This window comes from Amblyomma mixtum, chromosome 3 (assembly GCF_055824585.1).
Source record: "Amblyomma mixtum isolate Tamu chromosome 3, ASM5582458v1, whole genome shotgun sequence".
Taxonomy (NCBI): Eukaryota; Metazoa; Arthropoda; class Arachnida; order Ixodida; family Ixodidae; genus Amblyomma; species Amblyomma mixtum.
In genome coordinates, this window is record NC_143014.1 from 241,181,790 (window position 1) to 241,204,081 (window position 22,292).

A 22,292-nucleotide genomic window follows, 5' to 3' on the forward strand; every position below is an offset into this window, starting at 1 on the left:
CTCTGCAAGGGTTCGAAGGTACGACGGCGCAACTTGCGGATACTCTGTGCGACAGATATCTCTGTCGTATGGAGGACCCGCCTGGGCCAGAGTACATCTACTCTGGCAGGCCTAATGAAACACTCGATGCCCCTTTTGAGTTGCACGACCTTAAGGCGGCCTTAGCAAAAATGCGCCGGGGTACGGCTCCGGGACGGGACCACATAACAGTGAACCTGTTGGCGAACCTACCGGACTCAGCCTACCTTCATTTATTAGAATACATCAACCAGATCTGGGACGGGCGTCCACTCCCTCCCGAGTGGAAAACGTCACTTGTGACGTTTATCGCTAAAACAGGTAAGGCCGTGAATACGGACAACCTGAGGCCCATATCACTGACCTCATGTGCGGGCAAGCTTATGGAGACGATGGTGCGGGATCGCCTCTCTCCATACCTGGAGAGTAAGGGCTTCTTTGCAGTCACCATGTCCGGGTTTCGCCCTCACATGTCTGCACAGGATGTCCTTCTCCAGCTGCACAGGGATGTAATACGACCCACAACTATGCAACACAATGACAAAGCCATCCTCGCCCTTGATCTGAAAGGGGCTTTCGACAATGTGAAACACGGAAGCATCCTGGCCAACTTGAGTTCTACCGATTGTGGGGCTAGTACCTACGCGTATGTAAGAGATTTCTTGTCTAATCGCCATGCCTTTCTTCGGATTGAGGACGAGGAATACGGCCCTTACATGATGGGAACACGGGGTACCCCTCAGGGAGCAGTGTTATCACCGCTCCTGTTCAACATTGCTATGATGCGCCTCCCAAGCCAATTGGCCCGGGTGGAAGGCATTCAACACGCGTTATATGCAGATGATATTACAATTTGGACCACTCAGGGGAGCCTTGGGGACATGGAGGACCGCCTTCAGCAGGCTGCTTCCATAGTCGATGCGTATGCTAATGACTGTGGGCTCCAATGTGCTCCAGCAAAATCAGAGCTTCTGCATGTCAGAGCGAACCCAAAGGATAGGACAGCAATACACATCTCTCTGTCAGGAGGTCCTATTAGAGAGGTGGAGGAGCTCCATATTCTGGGCCTCTTCATTCACCAGAGCCTCAGACCGGACTCCACTATTTCGAAACTCAAGAGGCATGATCCGCCGCGTTTCCAACAAGCGGGGTGGTCTGCGGGGCAGGGACGCGCTTCGGCTTGTCTATGCCTTCGTGACTAGCCGGATCCTCTACGCCGTGCCATATCTCCGCACTACTAAGCAAGACGAGGCGCGAATAGACGCCATCATCCGGAAGGCAACTAAGCGAGCCCTGGATCTCCCGGTGGCTACCTCTAATGCCAAACTCAAGGCATTGGGGGTGCTAAACTCCTATCAGGAGCTGCGGGAGGCCCACCTCGTGAACCAATACACGCGGCTCACGCAGATGGCTCCTGGGCGCCGCCTGCTAAACCGCTTACACATCCAACACGACTGCACTCCAGAGGAGACGGAGCGTATCCCAGTACTATGGCGCCATATGCTCTGGGTCTCCCCGCTCCCCCGTAACATGGACACCGACATGCATGAAAACAGACGGCAAGCGCGGGCTCGGGCTCTTGAGAGACAACACGGCTCCCGACCCGGCGTATATTATGTTGACGTAGCAGGGCCATCGCCCACGGGATTTTACTCGGCCGCTGTCGTTCACCAGGAAATGCACGTTGATGGACTCTCCTTTCGAGCCCCGAATTCAATGCGGGCCGAGGAAGAAGCGATAGCGCTTGCTGCCGCCCACGCCAATTCGAGAATAATCATCACGGACTCCCGAAAAGCATGTGTCGTGTCCGGTCGCTGTGTTGAATGCAGCGAAAGACGCACACGGTACTTTAAGACTTCGTTTATTTAAAGCCGATGAGGGTGCGACCAGCGTCGACCGAGGCAGGAGCCGAACTGGCCGCCCGAAGAAAGGAGGGAATGGAGAAGCGTCCACGGCAGGGAGTGGCTTCCCAGAACAGGAGGAGGGTGCGGGGGCGCACCGTGGGGGGGCATCCGGTGACAGCGTGCGACGAGGGGCAAGCGGTCGTTAGGAGGAGGATTGAGTGGTCGTTAGGAGGAGGATTGAGTGGTCGTTAGGAGGAGGATGCGAACTGTCGTTAGGAGGGGAATGCGAGTGGTCGTTAGGAGGGGGCGCACACAAACAAAAGCAATAAGGGGACACAACACTTCCTTCCCCCTTAGAAAGTTGCCTGGTATCGTGCAGGGGGTCGGCGCTCACGCGTGGAGGCGCGCTGGCTTTGTGCGCTCGGGGGAGAAACACTTGTAGGCTGGCTGTTGTTCGCTGTGCCTCCTAGGTCTGTCCTGGGCGAAGTCTCTTCTTCCGGGAAGAGGTGCCAGGCTATGTGGGAAAATGGTGCACGTGTTCTCTCCGCTGGCGGACAGCTCTCAGACGGCGTCGTAAATCTACGCAGCTGGTTGAGATGTCGGCGTGCTACTGTGCCATGTATGTTGACGAGCCAAGAGCGCAGGCCTATGCGTCTGACAATTGTAGCTTCCTCCCAGCGTGGCTTTTTCAGAAACTGTCGGGCGAGGACGCGCTGCCCCTCATTAAGCGTGCCGCAGCGCGGAATTGCTTTTTCTTCCCGGAACGTCTCTGCCTTTGGCTCGGGGAGGATGGCTGTGAGCTGGGTTCGCATTTCACGCTCGAACATCATTTTCGAGGGGGTCTCGCCTGTTGTGCTCTGAACCGTCGTGTGCTGCTTGAAGAGAAAGCGCGCAAGGCGGCGCTGCAGCGAGCCTGTCTGATCTCTTTCAAGGGCGCGTTTTAGCTCGGCTACGTAGCGCTCGGCTTGTCCGTTTGTCGCTGGGTGGTAGGGGGCCGATGTAACTGATGAGATCCCGTTGTCGCGATAAAACTTGAGGATCTCCGCAGACACAAACGGTGTTCCGTTGTCCGACACTACCTTGCGCGGCAGGCCGAACGTTGCAAATAGTGATCGGAGGTTGTCAATGACTGCTGCCGAAGTCGTCTGTCCCATTTGCCTTATCTCAAGCCACTTTGTGTAGGCATCTACGACCACAAGGAAAGTGCAGCCCTCAATTGGTCCTGCAAAATCAATGTGCAGTGTGTGCCATGGTGTGTCTGGCTTTTCCCATTCTGGGACAGGAGCTTTCGGCGGGGCGCTCCGGCTGCTCTGGCAAGGCTTGCATTCTCGCACCACTGTTTCGATGTCGTTGTCAATGCCAGGCCACCACATGTAGCTTCTGGCACACTTTTTCATTGCAACGATGCCCCGATGTCCGGCGTGGATGAGAGACATAGCTTGTGCGCGTAGTTCTCTCGGCATCACAACTCGGGACCCAAATATGATGCAGCCGCGATGGGTGCTCAACTCTGTAGCTCGCCTGCGGTAAGCGTCGAAGTTGTCCCCTTTGAGTTTATGCACGTTGCCTTGTTGAACAGCTGTGTAAACTAGCCGGAGAGCTGCGCACTTCTGCGTAGATGCTGCAACTGTGCCTGCTGTAAGCGGAGGTTCTGGCAGTGCTTCGAACATCAGAACGTCTCCTGGTGGAAATGGTTCGTCAACAGTTGCGTCTAGTGGCAGACGGCTTAGCGCATCGGCGTTTTGATGTTTACCAACCATGTTCTGGCTCGGCGTCTGGTGTATGCCGCATATCATCACGCCTAGTGGAGAAAACCAGTTTCTCCCTAGAAGGCTTGATCCTGTGCCCTTCACAACAAGCAGAGGTAGCGTATGGGTCTGGCCGTTGTAGTTAACCTGCACGTTGGCAGAGCCCAATAGTGGCAGATTCTGTCCTGACCACGTTCGCAGGTGCGTGTCGTCTTGTTGCAGGGCGGATGCGTCAGATGGCCATGAAGTTCGGAACGTGTCCTCACTGATCAGAGTACAGGCTGCGCCGGAGTCCACCTCGAACTTAATCAGCTGGTGATGTACGCTTACTTCTGTAAAAATCTTCGGTCGCGTGCCGAGATTCATGGTGTTCAGGTCGTACAACACAGATGGTGTTGCTGATGTTGTTCCATGGAGATCAGATAGCGGCGTATTCTCTGAGGCGTTGACGCTGTGATTAGGCTTGGAAGGTGACTTTATCTTGGCAAGTCTCCGTTTCGTAATGCATGCTCTTTCGATATGCCCTCGCTTGTGGCAAAAATTACACGTGGCTGACTGGAATCGACATCCCTGGGGGTTGTGTTGGTCGTCACACCGCCAGCAGCGTAGTGCCTTTTTGACCGATTTTACAACAACAGAAGGCTTGCGCACCTGGTTGCTTGTCTGGTGTACCGGCTCGGTGTTCCGGCGAATCCCTCTCTGCTGGTGACCGGCGCTCTCCGCTCGAACGGCGATGTCGTAAGCTTTGCTGAATGTGAGGTCCTTCTCAGCGAACAGGCGCTGCTGCAGTGACTCGTCACTCAGTCCGCACACAAATCTGTCGCGTAACATCACGTCCAAGGGAAGCATGGTGGTGTTAGCAGAAGAAGCTGCGTCTCCCTCCTGCCCGGTAGCTGTTGTCGACAGCGTTCCAAAATTGCAGTCGGCAGCGAGCTTCTTGAGCGCGGCTACGTAGGCGCTCACAGTTTCTCCTCCCAGTTGATCTCGTCGTTGGAAGCGAGCCCGGCTGTAGACCTCGGATGGCCTTGGGTCGTAGTGCTTTTGCAGCGCTTTCACGATGTCGTCGTAAGACACTGCCGCTGGTGTGCTTGGCTGAATAAGGGCGCAGACAGTATCGTAGGTCTGCTCCCCGCACAGCGTCAGCAGGTTGGCCCTCTTCAAGGCTGGGTCTGTGATGTTGTTAGCTTCAAAGTAGAACTGAAGGCGTCCAACCCACGATGACCACGATGAGCCGTTGAATTCTGGTATCTGATTGGGAAACCCTCGCGTAGCCATGGCTTGTCAATAGCGTTGCGTAGCGCGGGTCGAATCCACTTTCTCGTCGCCACTGTCGTGTCCGGTCGCTGTGTTGAATGCAGCGAAAGACGCACACGGTACTTTAAGACTTCGTTTATTTAAAGCCGATGAGGGTGCGACCAGCGTCGACCGAGGCAGGAGCCGAACTGGCCGCCCGAAGAAAGGAGGGAGTGGAGAAGCGTCCACGGCAGGGAGTGGCTTCCCAGAACAGGAGGAGGGTGCGGGGGCGCACCGTGGGGGGGCATCCGGTGACAGCGTGCGACGAGGGGCAAGCGGTCGTTAGGAGGAGGATTGAGTGGTCGTTAGGAGGAGGATTGAGTGGTCGTTAGGAGGAGGATGCGAACTGTCGTTAGGAGGGGAATGCGAGTGGTCGTTAGGAGGGGGCGCACACACACAAAAGCAATAAGGGGACACAACAGCATGTGAACATTACTTGGCAGGGGAGATCTCCCCCTTAGCTGCTTGTATTCTACGACGGACTGCCACTGGTCCAACACCCAAACGAATCATTTGGGCTCCTGGCCACCAGGGCTTACGAGGTAATGAGGCCGCTGACGCGGCTGCCTGAGCGCTTACTCACCGGGCTCCTCATCCCAGCTCTTCTGGCTCAGAGACTAACCAGCCGCTGCTGCGATTCAGGGAAATATTAACACATTATAGCGACAACCACCGCCTTTTCCCGGCCCCTGCAAAATGGCTGAGTAAGACGGAGGAGCGAACTTTAAGGCGCGTGCAGACAGGTACTCTACTCTGTCCTGCAATAATAAAACATTACGATCCTAACACGGATGGGCGATGCCCACACTGTGGGGAGACCTGTGATATCTTCCACATGGTGTGGGCATGTACTCAGAATCCCCACCTCACCCCTTCCCCTACCCCTTCCAGAGAGGCATGGGAGACTGCCCTCCTCAACTGCTCCTCGTCATGCGGTGTCCCGGACTAGGGACGCCGACCATGTAGCGGGGCCACTCTGTGGCTCCCAAACTCTTTTTCACAAAATAAAAGTTTTCACCACCAGTGCACAGCGCGAGAGTGTATTAACGCGAGACGTGACCGGCTGTGGAGATAGCCTACAGTGCTCTCGTGCAGTGGCCAGCAAAGCTGATCTGTTCGCGTCGCCGCGATTCGATACCAGTCAAGGCAATATTTATTTCGTTTCTGCCGGCATCTGAAAATCTTCACAAAGACATAGCCTTTTTCAAGATTGCTAGCGAAGTAGAGCTTTCGCATTAAATGTTTCTTTCATAAAGAACTTCCCTTAGAAAAATTGCGCGTTACCAGACTTGCTGGGTATGTTACCGCTAGAGTGCAATACGGTATTAGCGAGAGAGCAAAATAGAGACCCCTGGAATCGCGTGCCAATCCGTGCCAAACTACACGCAAGCGCCGCCCGACAAAGCAATCCTGGCCCGATCTCGAGCAGAGCGAAGCAACGACCGCGCTGCGCTGGTCTCGACATCAGCAGTGCTTCGTCAGGGCGTGCTCGCATTCAGTTTGCTATGGATTGACACGCGATGGCAGAATCACTCAATTTGTTCGCGATAGTAATACGCCTCAACATGTCATCTTGAGAGCAAAAACATTCTTCGACTTGGGGACTGCTGATATTGGCTTTATTGGTTCCCTCCACGGTTTATTTCCTCGTTTTAATTCGACAGCACTTCTAGTAATATTGCTAAAACAGCCGGCGGCATGTGTGTACAAGCAGACGGTATGAAAAATTCCACCAATGGCAAGAAAAATAGGGTGACGAATTCATGGGGCGCTATGAGGCACCTCTACTTCAACAATTCTATAAATGACGTTCGTCTGTATATTCTCGCCGCTGGCCGACCTACACCTAGCTGGCGCCAGTTTTCCCGACATTCGTATCAATACTGTGACGCAACCGTTCGTTGTACAGCGTTCCGGGTGGTGTCATGCGTGCGCGCGTGTCTGTCCGCCAATCCACCTAAGGACAGTAATGCTGTCGCATTCCGTGAAGTCTTGAGTGTGCTTCCCGAATTTTTTGTGACGTTCACGTATCATATTCTTGCAATAAAACCAGGGGATGATGGTCAGCGCCCGAGTCACTCCTTACAAAAACTGCGGTGCAATTCAACCTGGACTTGACTTAATTATGCCTCATTGCCCCTGTCTACAGAATTCTCTGGACATGAAAGCTGAAACTCAAAGTCAAATTTAAAGGAGGACATACACTTTCAAGCAAAGCAAGAAGCATGCAGTATATGATAGCTGCTTAAGCTCCATTTAGCTCAGACTTTTGTACCTTTTTCCAGCACAATGTGTTGAAGGTATACTTGACCTGAAATTTAATGTTCACACTATGTTCATTTGCATGTTTTTTTTTTCACTTTCCTCACCTTCAAAGCAGAGACCTCTGTACCTATACTCAGCAAGCTCCTGAAAGGTTTTCATAAGTTCTGTTTCATAGCTAAATCATTCTTATCTAAAATGGGCAGAGTGGCCACCATGCAGGGATGCTGGTGCTCCCCATTAATTTAGGATCAAAGCTCCCTCGCCCCTACTTCTGCTTTACAGCAATGGCAAAATTCTCCTGAAATAGATTATTGTGTGCATTCAAAACAGCGATATGAATTAACTGAATTTCATCACTCTAGCATTTGAAGAGAAGATAACAGCCTGCTTTGTGATACAGAAATCTCTTTGCCTAAAACTGAACCACAAAGTGCATGCATTGACTGACCTGCCTTGGCCTCGTCTAGTGAGCTGGTGGGCAGCTTAGCAGCTGCACTACGGCGAAATCCATTGGTCTTCCCAGAAGATAAGCTTCCCACAAGAATAAGGAGAAGGACTGCTCGAGAGGTGGCCTCGTGACTGGCCCCTTGACGGGAAGCGTACCACGGCCGCCCGTCTGACAGATGGCATTCGCCGAGAGGTCAGCCCCCCGTGCAACGGACACCTTCACAACAGGCTCATCTCCTTTGCTGCCGCTGTGCACGGCTCCTCCTGCTGCAGCCGGGGACGCCAGCTTCAAGGCTTCTGGTTTATTGATCTCGCCCAGTGGCACTAGAATTTGCACGCAGTTAAGACGTGTCGTCAGAGGAACTGCAAATATGACTTAATAAGGTAATAACAGCTGCCATAAATAAGATATACGGGATGGAGATGATTGCCGGAAAAGAGGCTATGTTAGGGTACGCTACTTATGAAGGCAATGAAATAAAAACTCTTCAGGAACCTTAACATGATCGCGTGCAAAAAATAAGGTGCAGTAAGCGACATCACAACCTGATTCAGTACTATCACTAGAGAAGGATGTTAAGATAACAAGAAAAAAATAACATGACAACCACTTTTTACATCCCTGCTCGGTTCATTTTTTCAGCCATGCCATCATCACCCTCCTCCAACACGCGAGGTCTCCTTCAGTGTGTTCACATGCACAAGTTTCTCAAAAAAACCAAAACGTGTATACGAATGTGGCTCACAGAGCTTTTAAGGTTGACTAATTAGTTCTATCTTGCCCCTAGAACATACATATGCGGCTTAAATCGGTCACACAGCGACCGAATTCTATTTTCCTTCTAGCTTGCAAATGCTATCCAGCCAAATTGAGAAGGCAGTCACTTAAGCTGCTTTTCTGGATATCTACCACAAGAAAACTTTTGCAGTCATCTTTAGATCACAGTATACCTCTCCCGCATGTGGCATCAGTGCACGTGTTTGCGGCTCAAAAGATGCGGCCCCTGACAACATGCTGCAGCCGGTGTGACGCGTGCCAAGGAGTCTCTCATAGCAAGAAACAAGGCGGCGGAACACTCGACCCATGCAGTAGCAGTTCAGAAGCGATAGTGCGCGATATTGCCCATTGGGGCCACGCTCATCCGACGCCACAGGGAGAACCCAATTATGAGCCATATTTTGCTTTTTGCTACGAGCACCGCGAGGCAGGGGTAAGTGCTGGTCTGCGGCGCACAGTGTGCAAATTCAACAGAAACCTAGACATCGATGCCATATTTGCACCTACATGCTTTACAAGCCACAACAGATTTTTTTGACAATGTTTTCTTACTAGCATGATATCCACATCTTGTTCTTTATTAGACCAGGAAGAGGAAGAAAAGGTTTCAGAGAAAATGTTGTCGGATCATCATCAGCAGCCCGACTACGCCCACTGCAGGGCAAAGGCCTCTCCCATGTCTCTCCAATTAACCCTGTCCTTTGCCAGTTGCGGCCACCCTATCGCCGCAAACGTCTTAATCTCATCCGCCCACCTAACTTTCTAACGAAGTGGATTCCAAGAGAAGGCAAGCGTAGTTAAAATATAGTACGAAATAATTTGGAGTAATGCAACAACAAAAAGCATTAGTTCAGTAGTGTGCACATACGTTTTCTACAACGAAAAAAACTTGTGAAAGTCGCAGGTTTTAAGTTCGTACTGACATTTCTGTAAACCTCACGGAGCAGCAATTGGCACTCACTCTGCTTGACTGATGGCATTGCTGCGTCGTTCTCCTTATCTTTATCGCCTTCCGCAGCCCTGCCCAGCTCGTCTGCATAGATCTTCTTGAAGGCAGCGGTGTGGTCTAAAGGAAACGAGAAAAGCATGTTTGTTAACTGTCACCAACTGCTCTGCCTGAAACACATGCTAAATATATACTCATTCAAAGTACAGGCAATGAAAGTAAGCTCAACAAGCTGCAGAAAGTACACGAGGAACATTCTGCAAGTTGCAGACACGGCTAAAATCACAATTATGATTTAAAGGCAAAGTAACTAAAAAATATGGGTACCAAATGAACTTATTGGTTTTCAAATGTGTTTTTAATACTGCGATGCCCCATCTGTCCTTCATCGAGTTTCTGTGCTCCTTCTTCAATATTCACCTGAACCAACTCGACTAGATGAACCATCTAGTGGGATTCATTCCTGATGTTTTATTTCTGGAACTTTACAAATTGAAAATAGTTTTGCTGGGAGGTCTTATTCAATACACCTTTCATTCATGCCCCGAGCCGTGTTTTGAGACATTATACGACGCGTTTTTTTACACCATTTGATCCCGCCCCGTTTTACGAAGCCCACCGTCAGTCAAAATATTTGTTCAACACTGTTCCCACTTCGAGTTATAGATCAATTCGCTCTCGCCCTACCATAAGCTTGCCGTCCCGGTTAGCTCAATTGGTAGAGCGACTGCTCCGGTGTGGCGGTGGTCCCGGGTTCGAACCCCGGACCAGGACGAATTTTTCTTTAACTACGAAGTTTCTGTGAAAGCTGTATAGCTTTCCTTTGTGGCCGTATGGCTGCGCTCGGGTGGACGTCAATGAGTAATTACTCCCTTATTACAAATCTACTCCACCTTGGGGGATTCCCCTAAAAATATTTGTTTTATTAACCGCAGGTGTTGCTTCTGCCAAAACCTACGGTATCTATATTTGTCTAAATTTTTGGTCAGAAAGGCATTTATGCGACTGTTCTTGGCGCCTACGACACCCTTTTTTTTTCTCTCACTTTTTTCCTGATAATACGATACATCTGTGTGGGTGTTCTTTGCGGTAGCTAGGCCTAAAACTTCGAGCACGGCTCCGGCGAGAGCAGCTCCTGCGTGTTCTCGTTTGCTGTGACAACTACTACAGAGGAAGAAAAGCACAAGGAATGTCCAGAGCACTCAAAAAGTCCCGATCGGTGGCGGCGCAGGGCGCCTGAAGTTTCGACCGCCTGGGGTCGAACGCAGGCCTCTAGAATGACATCAGAAAGAGGGCTGTGCGAACGAAATTTTTTGAAAATCTAATCGAATATGAATAGTGTAGGTAAAAGCCAAATCGAATACGAATCGAATATTTGACTTGCGTCAGTATTCGTGCGAAACGAATGAATGTGGGACACGGCGAAGCGCTAACAGCGGCGCTGCGTTAAGGCGCTAAAACTTTACAGCTTTATGGCTGTAGCTGCTAAAATATGCGACACTGATCTCTACAAAAGAATACGCGTCATGAAGTCAGCGTAGAAGATCGGCGACCTTCATATCGATCGTTTGAGAAAATCGCGCTTTGCTCTTGTTGACGACAGGGAATGAACTAACAGCACAGGTCAGTACATGAGGGCGGCGAGAGCAATGCACGGGTCACGGATTCTCAGATTGGGCATTAAGACAGGGCTCAGAATACTTGCGCGAGCCCTGCTACATCGCCTAACCTTGGAGGCGTTGTATGAGCATTGTGGACGCCGCCTCACGAATGGACCGCGTCGTGCCGATGAAACCTGCCTTCCCGTCACATATGCATTGCGGCAGCGTACTGTGCGGCGCTCGAATGGACCCTGTTTAGGAAACGGTTGTAGAAGAAAACTATTTAGAGCCATTTTAGCAGTTAGCCCGAATTATTTCAAAACTATTCCAAATCTTTAAAACATATTCTCTTCCTTTCCAATAATTTTCTGAATGAATATTTGCTTCGTTCAGCGAATCGAATAGGACGATATTTAATTCGTTAATCACGGGTTTCAATAATCCACCCCGGAACTAAGGTGGGAGAGATCATCACCAATCATAATCTTCTCCGCTACCTCATCGTAGCAAGTCCGCATACGGTATGCTCACTCGATGGCCGCTGGCCCTGCAAAAGTGCGACACCAAAAGCGGGTCCAAAACGGGAACGCCGACGCCATGTCGAGGCTTGTGTGTTCCAGTCAATCTTGAGCGAGCTGACTGCGTGGGGAGGAGGCTGCGCATTGTATTCCTTTCTTTCTTTTCATTGTGTTATTTAGTGTTGATCGGGAGGAGGAGGACACAATATTAGATCCCGCCTCGTTTCACGAAGTCCATCGCCGGTTTTCTGGCCGCTGAATATAGCTTCTGGCAAAACGTCAAGTGCTAATTTTTATATAAATTTCTGGTTATAAAAAAGTTTTACGCGACTATTTTTCGTGCCTAGGACGCGATTATTTTTGGACGCGATTATCGTTTTGTCTGATTATTCGGTAATTTTTTGTGTGACTTTTTTTCGCTAGCCAGACATCAAACTTCGAGCAAGCCACCGGCGAGATGCCCCGTAGCAGCTCCTGACAGTTCTCGTTGGCTGTCGCAATTTAGACAGGGGAAGAAAATCACAAAGAATGGCCAGCACACTCACGAAGTCCCGATCGGTGGCCGGCGCATGGAGTCGGATGGCACGCACGGCACGCACGGATGGCAGGGATTCTTCCCGCTCCCGTTACGGCGCCATTGCGAGGTCGGGAGTCGGGCTGCGTGCCAGCAGCACAAGTCATCCGGCCCGAGCTGTAACCCTGTGTTGCTGAAGTACAGCTCGGAGTAACGCCGACCGGTCCACGTCGGCTTGCTCCAAGGAAACGCCCTATATTAGGGTTGAAGGTGAAAGTGTAGCGACAATTAACAACAAATTGCACAAGGAATATAAAGCAACAAATCCCATGGTAAAAAACCGTAGGTGGGACCTCCCGTTCGATTATCTTCCCCCTTGCGTCTCGCGCTGATTCATCCTTTCACAGACTATCAAGCTGCCTGAGCGAAGCGCCATACGACCAGACATGAAAATCTGAAAACGACGTTTTCTATTTTAGCCCAGCAGCAGGAGCGGCTAGACCCGAGTTGATTTGCAACTACATCAATCCTCGTCTGCATATCTTTGCCAATGACTCCGAGAAGTTTGGTGTGCATAGCGGGAGCTACTGATGTTAGTGCTTTGATTTTTATTACTCAAAAATTGTTAAAAGACTGGGATTATGGGGTTTAACGTCTCAAAGTGAGTCAGGCTATGAGGGACGCCGTGTGTGAAGGGCTGCGGAAATTTCGGCCGCTTGTGGTTCTTTAATTACAGACACGTAGTTTCGGTTGCATGTTTTCTTCTCTGTAATGACGCATTAAGCGCTAGTATACCTGGATCGTCATGTGGTATTCGCCTGGGACCACTAAATAGAGGTTTCGATTTCATCAACCGAAATAAATGTGGTGGCAAAAGTGGCTTGAGGTAACGTGAAGCACAAAAAAACGAGAAATATCATCGATGAGGCGTCGTTCGTTGCCTTTTCGGCTCTTGAAGTAGGGTGGCTAAACCGTTGTAGAGAATTTAAATCACATATCAGCGATAATACTGCCGTTTTTTTATGCCTTACTTGACCTAAAGCATCTGTGACATCGAAGCCATAGTTCAGTTGATGAAGCTGAAACCGAAATAGCATCAAGAAATACAAATATAATTAATTTAGCCATCGTACGGGAATACCACAAGATGATCCAAGTATACTAGTGTCTAAACTGTCATTTCACAGATGAAAGCACGCCAGCAAAATTTTCCTTTCTATGCCCCTCTAAGCCTAGCATATTCACCAATCGCCAGCGGTTGTAGCTGCCTTCCAACACTCAATGATTCGCTCGCACGCGCACCCACAAGGACGTTTCCCTGAGCGAATGAAACAGTCAGTGATGATCTAGAATGCAAGAGAGAAAGCCGATCCACGAAATAACTTCGATAAATAACAACATTGCAGTCCAGCCAGCTGATCAACATTGTTACCATCTAATGAAGAATTTTCAGACTTCATTAAACACTATATCCAACAATCTGAGTTCCATTGGGTTCAGATTGCAAGCCGACATCGAAAAGTCTAACAATGCAGAATAAAGATCAAAACGCAAAAACAACCCATTCAGCGTAATTAATCCCGCGTATAACTCGTTTGCATATGCTACGAATCAGAAATAAGAGTTACGGTAATTAAACTGTGATCATATGAACCGTTTAGTGTCCTCGAAGAAAGCAGTCCAAAGTGTGCAACCCATTTCTTGAACGTTCACTTACATGGGGCAGGAGAGGGAGAGCGTCTACGGAAGGCAGGGGCCCCAGACGGGGCCCACTTGAAGCCAGATGACGCCACATCACATCCGTCCGTGGAACCCGTTGCAGCCACAGCCGCAGAGCCGTCTGTCATGCGCCTCGCTAGGGGCTGCAATCCACGGTTCCGCTTCCATTTCGAACGGGTGTACCAGCAGAGAGCGGTGGACATGGCAGAAGCTGCCGTTGTTCTTTTCCGCCGCCTGTAAGGCAGAGTGCCAGAAAGCGTACGGCGTTCGAAACGGAAGACGCTTTGTTGCTTGTATATGCTTGGCTCAAAAAACTGCCTGTAGGGTTCGAGTTTAGAACCTTTGAGCAGCTGCAATATGTCTGGGCTCTTCTGATTCCCCGAACCACACGGGAAGTGTACTGTACGGTCTCAAATGAGATAGATTTAGGTACACAACGTTGAATGCACAGCCAAAAATAGTTGTTAAAGGAGCACCCTAAAATATTCTGACTACGATCCTAAGAATGCTTGAACGAAGTGAAGCAAGGAGAAAAGAAAAGGATGAAAAAAGGGGGGGGGGGGGGGACCTCCGAAGGCCCCTATTAGAGAACTCCTCGACAGCGCGTTAGCAGCTCTCGAGGGCAGAAGTACGGACTGAACAGGAGCTATTCGTTGCTGTGGCGTTATATGTGTTTAGAGTAATGGACACCTTTTTGATTTTCCATTCCGTACTTCATTGCTTCTGCTAACTTCTTTGCACATTTGATTATTTTGATTATTATTTTATTACTGGATTCGATAGCATTTAATCTGGCAGTGATCAGCAGGTACAGTACTCACGGATTGAAATAGGACAGTCGAGGCGCGTGGCCACGCGCTCCGAGTGTCCTATTTCAATCCGTGAGTACTGTACATCGCATAACAAGTGTTTTTGCACAGATACACCTTTCCGGAAAATTAAAAAAAAAATACGTTACAGGTCAGATGCAAGCGATTAGCCCCGAACTGCAAGCAAGTTAATTGCCTGGGTGAACGGAATCTAGCTAACCAAATGGAGTTTTAACGTGATCAATTCATGTACAATGCTCATAGAACGAAACGAAGTGAAAGGGGCGCGCGACCTTCGGTACATCCACCACCCCGTGGATGCTTTCCACGACCGTCGCAATGGCGCAACTCGCAGTGGCGCACCTTGCAAGTGAAACCAGCGCTAAGCGAAATGCTTAACACCACGCCATCACAAAGCACCAAATTCTCAAATGGCTGTTCCCTCTTAGAACACCGTTCCTTCAGTTGGCGACGGACAGAGTCATGCATGGCTGGCTGTAATCAGTTATTTACGAGACGCGACAAATGCGGAAGTCGGGTTCCACAGCACGCTCTGGTCGAGAATTTCAAGGCCCTTAGCTGCCGCCAGCAGTTAGGAGATCAATAAGCCATACCTGGTACGTCCCCGTTTTCGCGCCTGAATTTCATCGCATGCGGCAAAGAAATGCAGTGCACGCTGACCTCCCCCAGCCAGTGTGGACTCCACCCACTTACAACAGCGCAGAATCTATGCGCTGGAGGCCAATATGCATTTCCAGACTATCTATAGCGCGGATTGCTCATGAGCACTTGATTATAGCTCACATGTGGTAGCCGTCGCGTGCGCTGCCTATACTGGAAGAAATAAAGAGACGAGGCGCGGACTCTACTAAGCTATTCTTCCTGTGCAGTGTGCTTGTGCCACCCACGTGAATCAAACACAAGAAGCAGCGTTGTTCTAACGCTGTCAAAAGAGCTCGGCGGTGATAGCCTGCAGGCAAAACGAGCTTAAAGGTGCAGTAAAGAGGAATCTGTACTCGTCTTTTTGCAGCGGGAACTCGATCTACACGTTCCGAGCATTCTTAGAAACTTCGAATGATTGCCCTGTGCGGTTGATTTCCCTAATTTCAATCGGATTAACGTCCGGCTCCCGCCATTTCTTTAATACCCCGCAGAAGGTGGGAGGAGTCATCCAGCGCATGGAGTGCCTCTCAGGCAGTCGCGTGGCGGCTTTGCTTTCGCTTTTATTTTGTTTTGTTTTTTAGCTTTCCGTGAATAAATAGATCTAGTCAGAGACTACATAGCTGCGAATTAGGCCCACGGAAATAAAACACCCGTGGACTCTTTGTTTTCGCCAATCACTACGTATCACTCCGCCGATGGCAGAGCGGCAAGCCACCATGCGACTGATTAAAAGGTTGGTTGACTCCTCCCACCGTCGGAGGAAATGAAAAAAAAGGCAGGAGCCGGGACGTTTAATCGGATTTAAATTTTGGAAATCGGCCGCACAGGGCAATAATTCGAAGTTCCTAAGAACGCTCGGAACGTGTAGATCGAGTTCCAGCGGTAAAAGGAGAGTTCAGATTCCTCTTCAGTACACCTTTAAACACACCCAGAAAAGGGTACATGATTATGGGTCGTCCGTATTTTCGCCTTGTAAAAATGCCTTTGGGCGTAGTAATCATGAAAATTAGCTTAAAACGTCAGGGCGCAGATTTAATGATTACAAACGCTTTTTTACTGCCAGTTTCGGACGTGGTCGGCGCCAGCGCTCAAGTGCACGTTGCCGTCACGGTCGACCGGCCAACCTGCATGGGCTCCCACATTTCTGAGGAGGCCGGCATCGCGGGCAAGTCCTTCGAACAACCACTGGCTTCGGTGACGTCACCAGAATTGGAGCAGGTTGACCTTGACGTCCCTCCACTCAGATCAAAAACCTTAGCGGGTCCTCGGACAACATTCAATGCCATATTAAATTATGTTCGACTCTAATGCTTTCGACCGAAGCTTTCTAGAAGGCATCGCCCATGAAACAAATGTCGCTTGTGCGCGTTCGAAATTTTGCGTCTGTAACCCTTTAAGCATCCCACGAATACAGCGAGATTCTTGCCTCTGAAGGAACTCCGGGATCAGCTTCCTGCCTGGTCGGCTGGCCCTCGCCACGGGCTCCGTGGCTGGCGCTTGGGAGCCAAGAGGCGGCGCCAGCCGACTCCTCCGCGTCTTGCTGGAGATGAGATGATGACTTGTCATGGATCGGACAGTCCCGTGTGTGGATTCTTCACTGGGCCTGTCCCGTCGGTGGTGATGGGGGCTCATGCCGACGACGCCTTGCTTAAAGGGTCAAAAACGACCTGAAAATTTGAACAGACCCACATGAGTGTACTGCAACAATTAAGCTCATCTGCTGGCAGAACCAATTATATTTCTTTAATTTAAAGAACGTTATAGGCAAACATAAGTTCAAACTAGTCTGGAAGAATAGCGTCCCAAAATGACGAGGCTTTCGTAAGCTAGGAATGAGACGAAGTCGAGAAGCAACAGTGACAAACATGTTTACGTTGCACACGTTTGTGTGAGCGGTGTGCCGAGTACAAAAACGAAGAATAAAGGGTACAGTTGAAAGCACGCATGGAATGTTATTCGATCCGTATGCATACAGACTGTAAAGGGTGAATGGCACGAAAAAACGGAGACGGGCGGATCGAGGCACACCGCCTGTCCGGCAGACCGAAGATTGCGAGGTCGAGCGGATCGCTTAGTGCTCCCAGCGGTCTGCACGAGCAGAAGAACGCCAGGATGAAGAAGCAGAGAAAAAAGACTCCGCCTCACCGCCAAAACTGCAGTGCACGTTGCCCAATGGGAAATTTGCAGTGTACGACAGGCCGTGCGGTCAGAGCAGCGACAGGTAGGCAGAGCGAGTCTAAACGCACGTGTGACAAACGCAAATGGCGCAAGGACTGCAACAGCGAGGAGGCGACATGTACAAAACCCGGCAAAAGTCTACCCCCCGCAGGGTTTGCTTTGCATCCACTTGCACGTAGGAGATTTTAGGCACCCTTCCAGGTGTTAAATTATGTAAGGCAAAAGGAGCGTTTAGTCTAGCCGTTGCCAGCCGCATTAGTCCTTAAGGGTGCCGTGAATCCTCCGTTATAATGCTCATAAGAGCCGACCATGCGGCTGAGTTTTGACCGAGCGTATACATAGCCCCAATAGTCTCGCTGAAGCTGTGTACGGCAAGAGAGCTTACACGTAGGCGGTCCATTGCGGAAAGGGAATGTATTAGGGGTGTGCGAATATTCGAAATTTTCGAATATAATTCGAATATTATACTTTTAGTATTCGTATTCGATTCGAAATCCAGGTAATCGTGTTGTCTCGAATATTCGACCCGGCGGAAATATTCGTATCTAGCCGAAAATTCATTGTGAGCACCGTCGTTTATTTCGGTCCGCAAGCCCTATTGGCAGAGACATAACAACAAGGCAGCGCCCGCAGCAATGCGCATTCCTTCCTCCGAGGGCCATGCCGCAGCTGACTGCGCTGATGAGCTTCTTTGTGGCTATACCTGCGAAGCTGGTATAGTCAGAGCTGTTGACGAAGTACCTCGCAATACGTGCCAGTTCAGTGCCAAGTGAGAGGGCATTTTCTGTGGCTGGATGAGTCGCTTCAGCTAGAAGGGAACTACTACTGCCTGAACATGTGGAGCAGCGGGTTCTCCTTCACGACAACCTTTTATGTTCAACCCAGCAACGCGCGTTCGTGCTGATTGCAAGCTAGCCTTAATCAATGCTGTGTACCAGCCATCTTCTCTGATATTTCCACTCTTCTAAAAATAATGTTCGAGTCTGATACTTTTTGTGCAGCCACACATACCTTTTGTGTTCATTTAATCATCGATAGTTGAACTGTGATGTTCTTGGGTGCTCAAATAAATGTTTTGTAGTGGTTAAATGCATCGGTCCTTGATTATTTGATATTCGAATCGATATTCGGAGCCAAGTATTCGTATTCGATTCGTATTGGAAGAATTTGATATTCGCACACCCCTAGAATGTATTTATTTCCATTGCAAAAGCCACTATCACCGTGGCGCCAAAGGTCGAACCTGAACTCGAGGCACGAGAATTCACGACGGCGCCGCCTCTAGTTGCAACGCGTGGTGTCGCGTCAAAAATGATTGCGACGATTGTTTTCGGTTTCGTTGCGCCAACCGCAGCGCCGCGCAGGCAGGACAGGTGTCTTAGCAGGAAGTTTTAGCGGAGTGCGATCGACAAGTTTGATTCAGTTGGGCGAGGAAACCCTCAAGAAAACCAGCGTTCTTTATAATTTTACCAAGCGCCATCGCCTTCCATGAGCGCAGGAAATGTCAGTGCATCGTCTGTCGCATTGCCTTGAGGTAGTTGCACACCAACGGACGTCCGAGGCCGTACCTGCAATATGCCTGCCCTTTTTTTTTTACTGCGATAACAGTAGCAGTGGAACTGAGGGAAAATCTTGGCGTCGTGTCTGAAGCCTCCACGCTCTACAAGCACATACCGCAGAAACCTCCCCGCTGCACCACTCCATACTCGGGGACAACTTTCTGTGTCTATTCAATGAAAACTATGAGCACGAGGCGAGAGGCCTGCACAAGTGCGCACTTCACACGCACTAACGAGCGAAAGACACTGGCGACAGGCGCATAAGCGGCCGGTACGCGCTCGTAGCTTCCAAAGAGTAGCCACAGAAAGCTGTCCTGTAGGACTCATACAGGGTACCCCCCCCCCCCGCCCCGCCCACCGTGTTCCTCGATCTACCTCCCCCCCCCCCCCCCCCCCCCCCCGCCCAACTTCATCTTCGAGAAGAGCGATCCACCACCCACCAGAAGCACATGCAGCAGCGGAAGAACAAAAACTTGAGCGCCTTCTTAACCACACTCTTCAAAGAAAAAAATCCGGTAGCATTTAGGTTACCTGCTATGGTGTCTACAATGAGTGTCTAATTTTCTTCTTGACACACACAAACTGGACGACGAAGGGGAAAGGACTCGTCATCGTCTTCTCTTCATACTATTTTCTCGCGAAAGCAGAGGTTTGAACAGGTTCCGTTGCCCTTGATTGGTATGCAGGAGTCATCACCTTCTTGTTCCAGTACCTTCCGTTGGATTATAATATGTGATTATGCTCATCTGACCCACCAAACCACCTTAATCCATTTTCTGTGCTAGGCGATCTTCAAAATTTTGGAGGCCCTTAGGTTTTCATATTTGGCTGTGCCTTGTGATAAGTCCACTGATGGTCACGTGGTGTTGAAGACGTCATGACCCTTTGAAACGCATTCTTAGATCGCGGTGAGTCTGGGTACGAATGCTGGTGCAGTGGTGCGATGGTGAAGCCCCACTGCCCCTGCAGGTGGCTGCTTAAAACTCAGCCACCCGTGGGGCTTGGGAGACCCAGGTTGCTCTTACAAAGCTCCGGTGAGGCTCATGCGCAGCGCCACGGTGGGCAGGTGGCAAATGCATTGAATTTGGCAACGGTGGGCAGTTTGCTCACAACCCGGTGAGCAGGTTGCCACCTGCCACGGTGGACGGGTTGATGATGATGCCGCAAGGTCACGTGACTGAATCAGGGAATTTCGTAACGGAGACAGCAGAAGCTGCGCGCACTCTAAACAGGAATACACCTATATGGGAGCAAAAAGGAGGCAAGCTCTCCTCTTGGGTGCAGCCTTTTAAACGAGGGTGTGCGCTGGAGAAGAGCTTACTCCCTTTTTCTCCTTTCCGTTTAGTGTGACGACGACCTAAATGCTGCCGTATCAAAAGCGACGACGAAATTGAATATCAAGGACGTAGTCGGAAAGCCAGCTATTCTCCAGAAGCACCTCTCGCCAGCCACCAGCAAATCGTGCGGCCATCTATAAGACATTCATTGTAGACATGGCAAGGACCTGCGCTGCAGTCATTCCACTGTTTCCCTCAAATGTGTCATCCAGAGCAGCTTTTCGGGAAACCAACACTATAGAGCATTTTACACGTTACGACACAAGCGAACACGCCACGTAAGGCTGCGCCAGAGCACGGATGCCGGAGTCTCGAGCTATGCGACTGTAGGTGGCGTCGATAAACTGCTGCACGCCCGCCTCAACGCTGTTACCTCAGCTCGCTAGGAAAAGCTTTACGAGAAATTTCAGTCATGCGTTATACATCACAAATGCATTCAACAGGCTGAACACTGAAAAACCGAAGTTCTAATGGTCTTCCATTGATATTAGACTGTTCGCTGGATTTCGAACCAAGCGAAGGAGCTATTCTACACTCCAGTGCGAGGGACGCTTGGTTTTTGGCCGTTCTTTACCACAGCAGACCTCGGAAATATATCCGTGCGAGACACTCGGCTGCTTCCAGTTATTGCTCTGGGCAGCGTCGCCTCCGCATCATCCCCTCTCTCTCTTATTCGAACCAAACAGTCCGCCTTTCGTCATAATCAAGTAGCATTCGGCGAAGGCACTTATCGCAAATGCGGCAAGCGCAGGAAGGAACTTTCGCTTATTGCGGTAGCCCACCATGGTGCGCAGTGTCTTCAGCCGCTTTTGACCGCTTCGTTTAGCGACGGCGGAGGTATGCGCCCCTGGGGTACTTGCAGGCCGCGCTTGAAGAAATATGCTGCTATAGTTACGTCGGGTTCATCGTAGTCTCGTGTTAATCACAGGTCTAGCAGGTTCATTTCAACAAATGAGGTGAAGGGCACAAAATTTTCGCTCAGTGAAACTGTGCATAAATACACAGCTGCTGCCAAAATATAGAAGATAGGAAGAAACAAAATTTAGCATACACTTTGAAGAGAAAGCTTGTTTGTGTTCTCTTTTTTTGTATAAATTCTTACAGATGGTGCCACTCACATCGAACTTGTTACTCTGTGCTGTGTATGATATTTCATTCCTTTTCTTTACATACTGTGCGTCTTAAATCATGTCGTGTATTTCATGATGCTTCTGAACCAACTACCTAGCCTTAATGCAGTGAAAAGTACTGCTTTTAAGCTTAAGCTTCCTGAAAAGCTGTCCTGGAAGCTTTCCATGTCCAGCTTCGAAGCAAGGAGGCTTCGTATTTGTGAACATAATGATATTTGTGAGGAGAGCTGTTACGTGCCCGTGAGGTTGTAAAAAAAGTCGATTTGCGAGAATGAATTTAGAACTTCATGCATGAGATCATTGAGCAATGTTTTTGATCTCGGGTTGTTTGCCTGCTATACACGCCTAAATGTGGCCCACATACTGGCCACACTTTAATCACGCTCTCTGGTGGATAGCACAACCATCTGTTTTATGCTGAATAAGTGTGCATGGGCCTGCTTTCAGCAAGGTCATGAAGAATGCTGCCATGCCTGGTCACACCACAGCTTAGAGTCAACCTGCCTTATAATGCTGCGCTTGATGTTGAATATTGCAACCTGCCTCCACTGGATATATGTTTGGGCAGCTGGTTGTGCCAACAGTGCCTTCTGCTGCATCATTGAGGACAAGAAAAACCTGCAGTATATTGTTCTTGGTCTTGATTACTGTATTTATCTTCAGAGCATGTTTTCGTGTGGCTCGCCATGACAGGAGTAAAGTTGTGCCGGTGGTGTTGGTCCGGTGGTTTCCAGCAACTGGATGCACCGCTCGAAGGGCTTCTCGATGAAGTGACTTCCAGGCGAAGCGATTCAGAGAGAAACGATGAACTTTTATACAGGCTATTTACAGATGGGTACAAGATTCAGTACGGCCAAACTATCCGCGGCCGGCCTAGCCGACCGCCTGCACAGAGGCGAGGGACACCACGTCCCAACAGTCGAAC

At 49.9% G+C, this 22,292-nt stretch overlaps 1 protein-coding gene across 2 annotated transcripts in view; it reads right to left on the reverse strand.

The window, feature by feature from the left end:
* The window catches only part of LOC149354169 (uncharacterized), a 43,263-nt gene that overhangs the window by 5,866 nt on the left and 15,105 nt on the right, over positions 1 to 22,292 (reverse strand). The window contains exons 2-6 of one of the 2 annotated variants that reach the window (XM_089583103.1): positions 16,590 to 16,830; positions 13,690 to 13,925; positions 12,004 to 12,225; positions 9,355 to 9,459; positions 7,617 to 7,939 (exon numbers count right to left, since the gene is read on the reverse strand). In XM_089583103.1, the coding sequence (XP_089439229.1) occupies positions 7,632 to 7,939; positions 9,355 to 9,459; positions 12,004 to 12,225; positions 13,690 to 13,925; positions 16,590 to 16,795 (1,077 nt within the window). In that variant the 5' untranslated portion in view covers positions 16,796 to 16,830 and the 3' untranslated portion in view covers positions 7,617 to 7,631. Of the gene's footprint in view, positions 1 to 7,616; positions 7,940 to 9,354; positions 9,460 to 12,003; positions 12,226 to 13,689; positions 13,926 to 16,589; positions 16,901 to 22,292 lie in introns of those variants that run through there. The other variant, XM_089583104.1, reaches the window with a different exon arrangement.